The sequence below is a fragment of the Chaetodon auriga genome, chromosome 10, assembly GCF_051107435.1.
Source record: "Chaetodon auriga isolate fChaAug3 chromosome 10, fChaAug3.hap1, whole genome shotgun sequence".
NCBI lineage: Eukaryota > Metazoa > Chordata > Actinopteri > Chaetodontiformes > Chaetodontidae > Chaetodon > Chaetodon auriga.
The window spans coordinates 6,465,135-6,477,653 of NC_135083.1; the positions used below are offsets into that span (position 1 = coordinate 6,465,135).

General features: G+C 46.9%; 1 protein-coding gene across 6 annotated transcripts in view; it reads right to left on the minus strand.

The window, feature by feature from the left end:
- Positions 1–12,519, minus strand: part of camta1a (calmodulin binding transcription activator 1a) — a 275,197-nt gene that overhangs the window by 139,321 nt on the left and 123,357 nt on the right. For all 6 annotated transcript variants that reach the window (XM_076740402.1, XM_076740400.1, XM_076740401.1 and 3 more), the window contains one exon: positions 12,214–12,281. In XM_076740402.1, the coding sequence (XP_076596517.1) occupies positions 12,214–12,281 (68 nt within the window). The remainder of the gene's footprint in view (positions 1–12,213; positions 12,282–12,519) is intronic.

The following is a 12,519-nucleotide window of genomic DNA, read 5'->3' on the forward strand; positions in this document are numbered from 1 at the left end:
ACAGGTAGACTCTGAGAGAGTGCATTTCTAGGATGACTGCCAGACACTGGTTTTATGAAACAATGTGAGTTGTTGTAGGTATATAGAACAATTAAAATTTGCTGTTTGACATGCTTTGGTGATTTGGCTACTTCTACATGCGTCACAGCATGGGAGTCAAATGGCAGACAGTCAGGGTAGGAATAGAGAAGGATGTCACTGACTGAGGCAGGAGTGAGTGATGGTGTGTTGGGCCAGTAAGTGGCCGCTCTCCCTGTCAACTGTCAATGCCGTTAGTGTCCAAAAGCTGAAGTCTACAGCGACTAGACGAGATTTTAGATAAGGTGCCCATCCAGCCATGCCCTCGACATGGCCTCCCTCTGGCCCAGACTCCTCTGCCAGTCTCCTTCCCTCTCTCTGTCTGGCCTGTTATCCCTGACCGTCTAGACACCTCCCAGCACGCGATCCCTCACCCTAGCCAACCCGGGCCCAGCTCTTCTGCTTTCTCTCTGCTGAACACTGCGTCACAAGACTGGCTGGCTACAGGGCTGTGAAGGGCTACTGAAAAGGACAGAACAACGCCAAGCAGTCCTCTCTTACCCTTATTCTACTCATTCACTGGGCAGTTTAGAAAATTCTGCTCGGCTTGGAGTTGCAATCCTCCTGCGACAGCAACTGAAATTATCACAATCCGAGACTTAGCTAAAATTTATCAGAAAGTCTCAAGGGTTGACTGCAAGTGTGAACATTTGTAATGAGGCTGCCTGCACCAATCATTCAATGATGTATACACACCTCTGAAAAACAAAAATAACAATTGAAAGCACTTCAGCCACTTTTTGTATGCGGAGAGGCAAATGAATGAGAACAATGAGCAAGCCAAGAGGCAATTACAGAGAGGATGGCAGACCGATCTGCTGGTAGCAATGAAACCACCTGAGTGCCTGAGTTCTGAAGCTCAGACTGTCAGTTAAAAAGCACGTGTGCATGTGAAAGAAGCCACCGGGTGTGAGTCAAAATTTCCTGAAACCATTCGTTCAGCCTCTGTACCCTTGATGCCCAACAGGTGGAGTGTGGACACCATACATTCAAGCTAGCCCTCACGCAAACCCCTTGCAGTAGAAGGCAGGGGTTGCAATGCATCAACGTCACTTCCCTATGCACAAAGCAAGAGCCTCACATCCATGACTGATCTCTATTAAATTACATGGATTAAATCAGAGATCCTTAATTAGGCCCCAATAAAAGCGTCATGTGGCTTTTGAACCCTCCGAGCATGGCATGATTGGATAAAAATATGAAAACATACTAAATGAAATTGGTTTACCGCTGAGTGTGCGCCCCATGACTCTTGAGTGGAGTAGCAAAGCAGGGGGAAATAAAGTGAGGAGAAATAAGTAAGAGAGAGAGAGGAGAGACACAGATGCAGAGAAAGAGCGAGAGGGGAGTCTCAGGGCGAGTCACACCTCTTTGCCTCAGAAAAGCTCTTAAATTCCATGTGTGACCTAAGGGAGAGAGCTCTAAAGAGTCAGCCTCAGATGCCATGATACAGAATTTGACTGTTGCGGAGCAGTGAGCTAATACAGTCTGCCACAAGCCACACTAAGGAGCGCTACAGGCATGACGAGGCTCCTGGAGACAAGGCAATCCTTGTATGTTTATATATGTGCATACAGAACACAGACCTGCACACTTACAAACACTCAAGCACACACATCTGGGACTCGCCTCTCTCTAAAAAACTGGAGCGTGATGCCTCCCTGCTCCTCTGGACCCTTTCGTCTCCTGGTGTCAGGACGGCCAAAAGCTTTTAAGTGCTTTAAACTCATAATAACCCTAATGCTTAGTCTCCCCCCTGTGATCTCCATGTTTGTCTGAAAGAAAATGAAATGCAGTTGAAACAGATGCAAAGATGGGGGGTGTTCAGACATTGTGGGGGTTGCTGGGGATTTGGCGTCTGTAAAGGCATTAGGAAGGGAACACAGAGTAAAAAGGCTCCCAGGACGTGTTATGCAGCGACAGGAAAAGTTAGACTGTGGCGATGCACAAAACTGCCGACACACACAGGAGCACAGAATACACTGGACTCTTTATTTTGCCCTCTTCTCCTCTTGCACATTAGCTTGCTATGTTGTTTGTGATGTTTCTATTTTTGAAAACATGGGGATTGGAAAAAAAAAAAAAAAAAAAAAAAAAAAAAATCACAGATCCACTGCCACAATGCATTGCAGGGAATAGTAAGCACACAAACAAAAAACAGCCCCCAACCACCTTCCCACTCGCCACTAATCCTCTCATGCCCTAATTGTGGGCGCAGTCACCCCAGATTCACGTCTTCGGGGAGAGAGAGAGAGAGAGGAAAGCAGCTCAAGCTCTGGCTGAGAACAGACCACCCTGTCTTCCCCTAAAAATGATTCTCTCTGCCAGAAGACACCAGAACGGTAGGTGGTACTCTCTCTCCATTATATTTCACTTTTATCTCACTTCCCCTTTGCCACTCCATCTTCCTGTCATTTCCAGCTCTCTTTTCTCTCCCTCTCCTCTTTCTACTGTAAACCGCCTAAGGTGATTATGGATTGTGATGGTGGTGGGTGGAGACGGCGAATCCCCGTCTTTGTTTCCTTAAAATAGGTTTAATACTCTACTACCAAACACAGCTGAGAACCTCTGTGTGACTGCTACAATGGGTTGGGGTACAAATAACTTCAGACAACGCTGAGATAAACATGGTAGTCTCAGGCAAAGTCTAAGACACAGAAAGCAAGCAGGTGACTCGGTACTTCCTCCTCTGCTTGGTGGCTTAGCGCTGATAGGTTGCATCACTCGTGCCAGGTCAAGACATCACACTCTCACTGGAGACACATTATAACAGGCTATTAAACTCTTTGGCATTTGATTTCTTTTAATCAAAGAGGCCATCAGTCAACTGAGCAAAATCCCACACCACAGGCCTCAGAAGAAGATGCTAGAAAGGAGCCAGCGACTGGTGGCTGGCTGTGTTTTGTCTGAACAGTGTTGCTACTGTTGGGAAGGCTGCATTGGAGCTGTGCCATGCCAACCTTTACAGCAGCCCTCTATTTTCCTGTCTGGTCTCTCTCTCTCTCTCTCTCTCTCTCTCTCTTTCTCCCTCTCCCTCTCTCTCAATGTGTCTATATGTCTGTCTCATTCTCTCTTTCAGGCACAAAACCAAGGCGCACATTAGGTGCTGGTGCTGCACATTTTGATGCTTGGCTGTCACTGTATCATTGTCTGGTGACATAAAGCGCAGTAAAGCACTGAGCAGTGATGAAGTGGAGAGGTTTTAAACCGGCGCTCACTGGCACATTTCTTGCCTTTCAACCAATGTCATTTGGAGAGTGTCATCATCCCACTGTGAAAGTAGCCCACCCCCACTCCCCACCCAAAACACTGAACAGAGAAAGAAAGAGAGAGGGAGGGAGAGAGGGAGAGAGAGAGAGAGAGCTTGCTCGTTGGCAGCACTTGCTCCATTATTCCACTGGAGGCTTGATTAGACAGAGGGGGTAATTTACGAGCCACTTCATTGCCAATTCTACGGGCACATCACCTGTAAATAATTGAAACCCTTCATGTCCATTCCAACATAATCATATCGCTATCATGTTAATGTACCCAGCAGTGCTTCCCTTTGGGTCAGGCGCAGGACTACTTTAAATCTTGGTTGACCTGTCTCCATAACTCTACTGAGTACCACCCTCTAGCAAACAGAAAAAAAAATGAAGATGAAGGACTGCAGTGAGAAATGATGAAAATCTGAAAATACAGTAAACAAATAGAGGATTTCATAGCGAGGCAGCGGTGGGTTTGCAGGTGGAGGGCACGCATTTTGCACTGGCTTGTTAATTATCTTTGCTTATGATGTGGCTAAGAGACATTCATCATCTTCTCATTTATTTATCTCTCTCAGAGTTCTATGAGTCAAGCAGTGATATAAAAAGGCTCCAAGACTTTGACGGTGGTAGCTGGTACAATGAGTTGAAAGAGACATGAAGGACAAGGGAAATCAAACCCTTTGCTTTTAATTGTAGAGAATTGAACCATCGTGGGAATTCGCTCTCTCAAACACTCTTAATTATACCAATGTTTAAAAAAACTTGATGTTGAACTGATAGCTATTTTTCTTACTTCATTTTAAAAAAGTTATTAATATTAATTATCCAATCTGAAATGGTTCTCACCTTTCCTTCTACGCACTCCTCTCAAATGCGACAAAAAAAAGATCTGAATAATTTATCAATTGACTTATATTTGAATTGATTAATTCACTGATGCAAAATTAATACATGGCTATCCTCCATATTCCACCCACTTCATCCTCTCCCATCTTTAATGAAGCAGTTAAAGTAGTAAGGGTCTTGCCTGGGGTGAAGTACTGACTGAGGCAGGGGTGTGGAGGGCTGGGGTGTCTAATACAAATCTACAGTAATGAAGATGTCTCATCAGAATCAACAGGCTAACTATGTTCCAGATTAAGACGAGTAAGAAATGCCTTAAGTGTTTCGTGCACAAAGAGCTAATGCTCTTTAGGGAGCGGCTCTCTGCATGGCTAGGTAACAAGAAACATCTAGCTAATAGGAGAGAAAGACATAAAGGGAGGGATAGAAACAAACTGTGCAGGTAAACCAGACGGATGTGAGGAAAAGGTGAAGTAAATAAGGGGGCTGCACCAAACTGAATGCTCTGTCTCTCAGTGTGCGAGCAACAAAGCAGGCCTTCGCGTACAAGGCACGCTGCACCTAAAGCTGCTGCTCTTTCTCGGCCGTTAAATGACGAGGAGGTGCGGTGGGTCGTTCCTGCCATTTGCCGTTTTTACACATTGAATGGTGCCACGTGGCAACTCATCATCCGCTGTACTTCCTGTACTGTGAAGCTCAGCTGGGGCGAAGAAATGGGACAGAATGTGTGCCAGTATGTGTGTGCGTGTGTGTGTGTGTTTGTGTGCACCCATGTCGTGCCTGTTCTTTGCTGGTGATTCACCCAGCTCTCTGGCAGCCATCCAGGACCTATTTTCTCCTTCTCTTTACATAACAGCAAACGGTATCACTGAAGCCTTGTGTCCTGTCCTTTCTCTTCCTCCTCCTCCTCCTCCTCCTCCTCTTGTTCCTCTGCCACTTCCTGTTCTTCCATCCCCCATTCTCCACCTTGCTGTACGTGTAGGATACCTAACTGTGCGTCGCTCCCCGGTGTTTCTGCATCACCCATGGGATCGTGATGTGACCAGTCCGGAACAGACGTTCTCGGACCACACCCAAAGCACCAAGTGTTAGACCAGATTCCAGGGTACGGCATGGGGCTATGCGTGGGACGAGAGCCTGCTTTTGAGTGAAATGCCCCCTAGAGCTTTCTAAAGGCCCGGGATCCGGGATCCGCTACACCATATGCCTACAGGACAGCACCCAACTGGGCACCGGGGCGTGACGGGCTGAAAATAGGGACTCACAGTCACAATCCTCACCGCACTGGCCAACATACGGCTACTCGGCAGCAACGGAGCAGAGTGATGAGGTGGAAGAGGACGGTCCAAGAGGGGGTGGAGAGCAGAGGGGGGTTGAAAATAGAAAATCAAGGAGGTGAAGGGAGATGAGCTGAAGAGAGTTTAGTTTGCAGGGAGAGATGAGGGTGAGGAATGAGGCCGTGTGTCCATGTGCTCACAGTGTCACTGTGTGTGTAGGAGAGATGTGTAGGCAGGGTTTAGTGTCTGGACTGCTCAGTGACTCAGGTGTGAATAATACGTTAAGTCTACTTTGTGTGTGTGTGTGGGTGGGTGGGTGTGTGTGTTTGTGTGTGTGTAAGAGAGAGAGCAGGGGAGACAGAGAGCATAGTGAAGTGCTGGGTTGGTGTAAGGCTGGTCGTCTACGTGTCTCGGTGGCTGAGGGTGTGCTCTGCTGTGTCTATGGCCCGCTCCATGACAGCCAGCCTGCACGCTGCTCACCGGTGCAGAAGCGCTAATTGAATTAAGTCTTTATTATCAGGCTGCAGCGGCAGCACTTCTCCCCATCTCGGCCCGCTTGGCTGACACTTTCTCCTTGAACACCTGCTTGACATCAACTTCCTCCTCTATTTATTTATCCCCTCTCTCCTGTGGCCAGCCACTGGCTGCACTCCTTCCTCCCCTCTACCTCCTCCTCCATATTGGCATACAGGGCGAGGCGAGGCCTGCTTGTTTTTCATGCTGCTTCATCTATCTGTGCTGCACAATACTGCTTAGCTTGGGTAACCTTAGCATCATAGACTAAAGTATCTTTACTTCAGAGTTCTTTTTAAAGGCTATACAGCCACACAGGTAAAAACCCACCCTACACTTCAATGTTTATTACCATACAAAAAGGAACACATAATAAAAAGGATTAATTCCTAAAATTGGTCCTGCCCTTTCTGGCCTTCAGCAGCAGTGCTGGTGAGTGTAGAGGGAATAAAGGCGATAAAGCTAGATGATGTTCTATGTTCTATTGAATAGTCTCCGGTGGGCAAGCTGGCCAGGGTAATATACAGCAGCTGGGATGAGAACTAACATATATCTAGTCCCCTGTCCATTTCCACTAGCCTCAGGCTCAGGCTGTTTCCCAGGGCTCGGCTTGGGCATTACTATAGAGGACAGACAAACAAGAGGCACTATTAAGTTGGCTAGGAGTCTGAGGCCCAGGCACTCAGCCCAGCACTAGCTGTAATCTATTGACCGTTTGCATTCTCCCTCCCATGCCCCAAAACCACGGGACTTTTCTCTGTCTGTCAGTTGAATCCATTGCTCACCTCCCTCCATCTCTATCTGATGTTTACCCACTCTATTTTTCTCTTTCTTCTCTCCCTCGCCCTATGTCAGCTCAATCCCCCTCTATTCCATCTTTCTCCTGCTCTTTCGTCTGTTTGCGTAAATCCTCTCCCCCCTCACTCCTTCTCCCTCTCGCCCCATCCATCACTATTCCTCCCATCTCCATCTCGTCCGTTCCTTTCTCTTATCGACATGTTTCCATTTTCTAAACTGCTCTCGCTCCATCATATTCACTCTTTCTTCAGCGGTCATTTTTCATTTTCTCTCTTTCATTCACTCTTACCTCATGCTCTCTGGGTTCACCTCACTCTTGTCCTCTCTGCTTTCCCTGGTGGGCTTTATTTTGCCCAGCCCGCGAGGCCCCAGGTGGGCATAGCTGTCCTTGTCAGGGCTGTTGACTGGGTGAAAGCAGCGTGGGACAGTGTCCTCCAGGGCCCGACAGAACGGGGCAGCCAGGGGAGAAGTGTCACTATGCAGCGAGCTAAACTTTTACTCATGATGAGTTGGGATGAAACAACACTGAAGAAGGACAAGCGGAGCAAAGAGGTAGAGGAGATCACACTCGTTCACTCCGCAAAACAGTCTCTGCACATTTACTTGACGTGGGCTTTTTTCATCATCCTGGCCTGATTCAGCGCCATATGTCTCGCTGTCTTCGTTTCAATGTGATCTTATCTAATTCCTTTTTATCTTTCATGCCTTTGTTTGTGTCTGTGTCCCTGTTTCTTTGTGCTTTCCCCTCTCTCACTCTTTTCTTATGTCTCTCTCTTTCGCTCTCTATTCTACTGCTCCTGTCCTTTTCCACTCTCCTCTGAAACTCCGCCAGCCAACGAGTGCCACAAACCATTAGGACCAAACACTATCAGACGCCCTTCTCAGGCACATCCTACACATCAGCCCCCACCCCCACACACACACACACACACACACACACACACACACACACACACACACACACACACACACACACACACACACACACACACACACACAGAGAAAGCCCAGCACTTCCTCACACCATGTGCCAGACTAGGTGACAGAAACAGAGTTTACACATTGGCCTAGGGAGGTCTTATTCACGGTGGCAGACTCACCCAGATACTACATCTCTTATAAAAAAGACACACACATATACACACACACACACACACACACACACACACACACATACACACACACACACATAGACAAGCACTCTATTCTCAATTCAAAACACATCCACGCAGTTTCACTGGTAATTACACACGCACATGCCACCTCAGTACATTCATAAATGCCTGCATATGTTCATCCACAATGCATTTTTCAAATGCGTAGTCACGCTCCCTCAGGTACAAACATACAGACGTACCGTGTGCATACACACGAGTACATTTACGTATGCATATACACATGCAGAAACACAATCCCCGGTATCTATCTATCTGTCTCACTCAGTCACTCACTCACATGCGCACACACACACAGACACACACACACAGATCGGCACAGATTCATAGGCTCCATACACAATAGCAAACACCATACACAATAGCAAACAAACAGTCATTAGTAGATTTCAGGCTGCCTCCCAGTTCTGCTCTACTCTGTTGTTGGTGTGCCCGCGCCTCTGGGGTGGCGCCGCTGCTGTAGGTTTTAATAAAAGCATTGTCTTTGGAAGCTGTCTAAAGGGACTCGGTTTCATTTTGGAGCGCTGCCGCTGCTGTTGCTGTGGATGTGGGAGGAGAGAGGGCTATTGCGCTGGGACGTGGGGGCGGCTAGGTTCAGTGTCATTGCGGGGCCCTCCAAGGACTGGTGCTTATTGTTTGATAGTTTCAATATACAATGTGTGTGTGTGTGTCCGTGTGTATAGGTGTGTGTGTGTGTGTGTGTGTGTGTTCTGTGGTCACATAAGCACATGTAAATTTCTGTGTTCCAAACTTGTGTCGAATTCAAAGCAAATGGCTGACACAGCCCACCGCTTCAACTTTCCAGCAGCTAAAACAAGTCTACTGTCTGTTTGTGCTTTATGCAAGACAGGAGATTACACAAGGAAGCACACACACATGCAGAGCGATCTGGGTGACAGGCGTAGAAGCACTCTCTCTGTTGTGTTTTGAGATGGGTTGCTGTTAACCAGTCCGATAAAACAAACAGTGGAGAAAAGGAACACTATGTGCGACTGCTCCACTCATGAAACCATGTGCCATTTAGGGGATGCTCAGGATAACGAGCTATCGCTATACGACACACAGGTGTCCATTAGCTCTTTGGGCTGACCAATCTGTGACACCCCGTAGTCGATAGTTTCTCCATCTGTCAGCATACAAACACCTCTGAAAAAGCCCCTCAAGGAGACATTTGCGTCATTTATGATGGACAACAAATGCCTGCTCTCAACAGGAGGACAATGTAACGCCCATGATGAGGTCAAATCAAATGTTATAGTGTTGATTTGGAGCCACGGTGTTTCTGCGCCTTCCCTCTGTTTTCACTCTCCTCCCAGAGGCGCCTTCAGATCCCATCAGTTGAAGCAACATGGACACATCTTTAAAAAGGCCAAAGGAAAGAATGAGTATGGCTATATCTGGGAGGATGTAGGAGAGGAAAATCCTAATTGTCCCTTTAAGTGTGTTCCCTCCTGTGGAGTGAAGGTGCGGGGTAACGGCCATCTTAAATCACAGCCTGGCCGCGGCCTTCATTAAAGCCATAATGCCAGGCTCTCCCTTTAATGGAAATGGAAGTCAGCGAGGCTGTGGGTGTAAATTAAAGTGTAAGGCCCGAGTAGGGAAAGATTTCCCCAGCTCTGACAGGTGCGGCCTGAATTAGCTGTAGTGCTGTTCAAGCAGTCAGTGGGAGAACACTGGTATTGATTTTAAGCACTGTTGCACTTCCTATCTGAAAGGGAATGTGTATTACTAGAGCTGGGCACATCAATCACTCAGCATTCCACCACTCTCCCCTGGCACACTTCAGATTTTGAAATGATAAACAAACAGAAACAGACCAAAACAAAAGAGAGCACCGGCTGTACTGCTACTGTTCGGGTCTGGCTGATGTGCACGAGCACAAGCCCAGTAAAATACATCTGTGCATGCATGTAATTGGTCCACTTCATCTCATCTTCCTTGTGTTGACAGGATGCCATCTCTATTCAGGGCATGTCCTGCATCGCGTGTCACCTTGGTCAAACAGCTAGCGTCAGCTCCTTGAGCTCTGGCTGTAGCCCACTCCCATGTTTACGACCTGCATGTGTCAGAGTTGTTACATGCATGCGGTGCAGCCATGCAGCGCGGTGCCTCTCCGTGTATGACCCTGCTGCTTATCTCTGCCTCCCATCATGCCCCGCTGACCCTGTCTACAGGCGCTGGCAGGGGGAGAATTAGCCTACTTAGCCTATTCCCCACAGGGGTCAGCCCACACACAGACATGCAGACAGCACACCCACAATCAGATGCGCACACACCCACCCACGAGCACCCGAAGATGTGTGATGACAAATGATAAGGCACCACTTAACCACAGGTGTCCCAGGTTTGACCTCTCACCTATGACCTTGAGCAGAAAGCTTTTCATATAGAGGCCAGCCATCAATCAGCTCCCATCAATCACACATATATGCCGCACCTTTTCACCCCCCACCCCCCAACCTTTCCTAGCCCCAACATCCATCACTACTCTCTACCCTTTCACTGACATCTGGGAAAACACAAACACTTCACAACCTCTCTCTCCCTGCCTCTCTCGTCCAGAAGCACACACACACACACACACACACACACACACACACACAGTAAACGCACACATCTTGTCTTGCAATGATGGCTCCTCTAAAACATGGGACGTGTTGTGTTGTGTTGTCAGGTGATCTGCAGGTGTACACTAGGAGCTGCTCCCTGGTGACACGTTTCCTGAGATATCAGCACCTGCACTGAGACATGACATGGGGTTGAAATCCCCAAACACACTCGCAGCTGAGACCGCTGCAAAACAGGCAGCCAGTGGTGACAGACTGTGGCCATGAGCATCCGGAGGACCATTTGGCTCGAAAGCCACTGGATCAAAAGTCTCTCACATCTCACACAAGTGTCATTTTAAGGCTGTCTTGTGCTGGAGGATGGCAGCACTCTGGCATTTGTAATGCTCTAGCACCCTTCACAGCCTCTTTTTTTTTTTTTTTAATCTTAAGCCTTTCTATATTTGTTCCTTAATGTCATTTACCAAACTACAGCGAGATAACAGCACCCGCGTGTTCTGGAGAGAGTAAAAAAGGTGAGTCTAACACCGACTATGCAGGCCGTATCTCATGACTGAAATTAGTTTGACATTAGTTTCATTTTTTGGTGAGTTGGAGAGTAGAAGCTTGTCGAGGAGGGGGCATTCTTGATAAAAAACAGGTGAGCTCAGTGCTCTTTTGGCCCATACTCCATAATTACACCAGAGAACGTATTCTAATTGGCAGTGCCTTTATGCAGAACTATTATCAATGTCCCTCTGAGGCAGTGGAAGAGAGGAAGGGTGGGGAGAGGGACGTGAGGAATGGGTTCTATGTCAATGAGCCCAGGGTCCATTTACACATGGATGAGGACTGCTAATAATGCCTGCATAGCCAGTCCAGGTCGCAGAAGAAGAGAAACCAAGGTTTAGCATATTCTGCTGATTCCAAATGCATGAAAATGTAAACTTTATTAAAGGGGACATTGTGTTAACACACTGTAAGAGGCCAACAGGCCAGGGATGTCAATCCTAGAGCTGTCCAATATGTAGAGATTAGCCAAAACTACTCAAACAAAGAGCTGTAGAAGTAGAGGCAGAAGTAGAAGTAGAGGAATGCTATTACAAAACCACATGCATTTTTAATCATTATACGCCATACAGTAGGTATAATATATAATTATCCACATCACACACACATTCCAGGTGTGCAGAAAAGCCAAGGAGAACATGGGCTTCATTCGCAAACTGGCCCTTTCCTCTATGTATTACATTAAGAAATCTAAATTAACTGCAATGCTGACACTCTTCTTCCACTCCAAATATTACAGTAGCTCTTGGAATTTTGTTCCACGTGTGGGTGTAACGTTTGACCCAGACAACCACCCCCAGCTTCGACTGCGTTATCAGCTGAGTGGTGAATGTGCAGACAGATAGGAACACATTAACATACCATTCAAAGCAGATGCTGCACCAGTGCATGTTATGTTAATTGGCTTGCGAAAAGGCAATTATTAGTCAATATTAATATTCTATCATTTATCTGCAAACTGTAAACTTTTCTGAACAGCCATCAGCAGCCTCTAATATTAAACATCCTACACTGAACTTGAAGGAGGCTACAAGCGGTGCATAAGGGAACAGAAAAATATGTAAAACTAAAAATGGAAATTTTGGCTGCCTCAATGTAATACTTTTAGGGCTATGAATCTTAACTTATGTTTTAAAAGAGGGCAGGAGTGTAATTTTCTTACCTTGTTTTAGGGGATGTCGTTAGCCATTCTTCATGCTTTTCAAATGTTATCAAGTAAGCTGCGATCTCCTGTGAAAAAGAGAAGAGAGGAGAGGGGAAGGGAGTGAGGCTTAGATATGTCATCTTTAATCACTGTTCTCTTGTGTTTGTAATACATCGGTGAGACTGCTTCATTGATATTCAGACAGTCTAACCAGCAGCACAAACACAGGAAAGACGGAAACAGGGGCCGTGCCAGGGAGCTCAGGCAGGTAAATGGAGACAGGTGAAAGTAAAGTGAAAGACAGAAGTGGAATGCAGCTGAGGT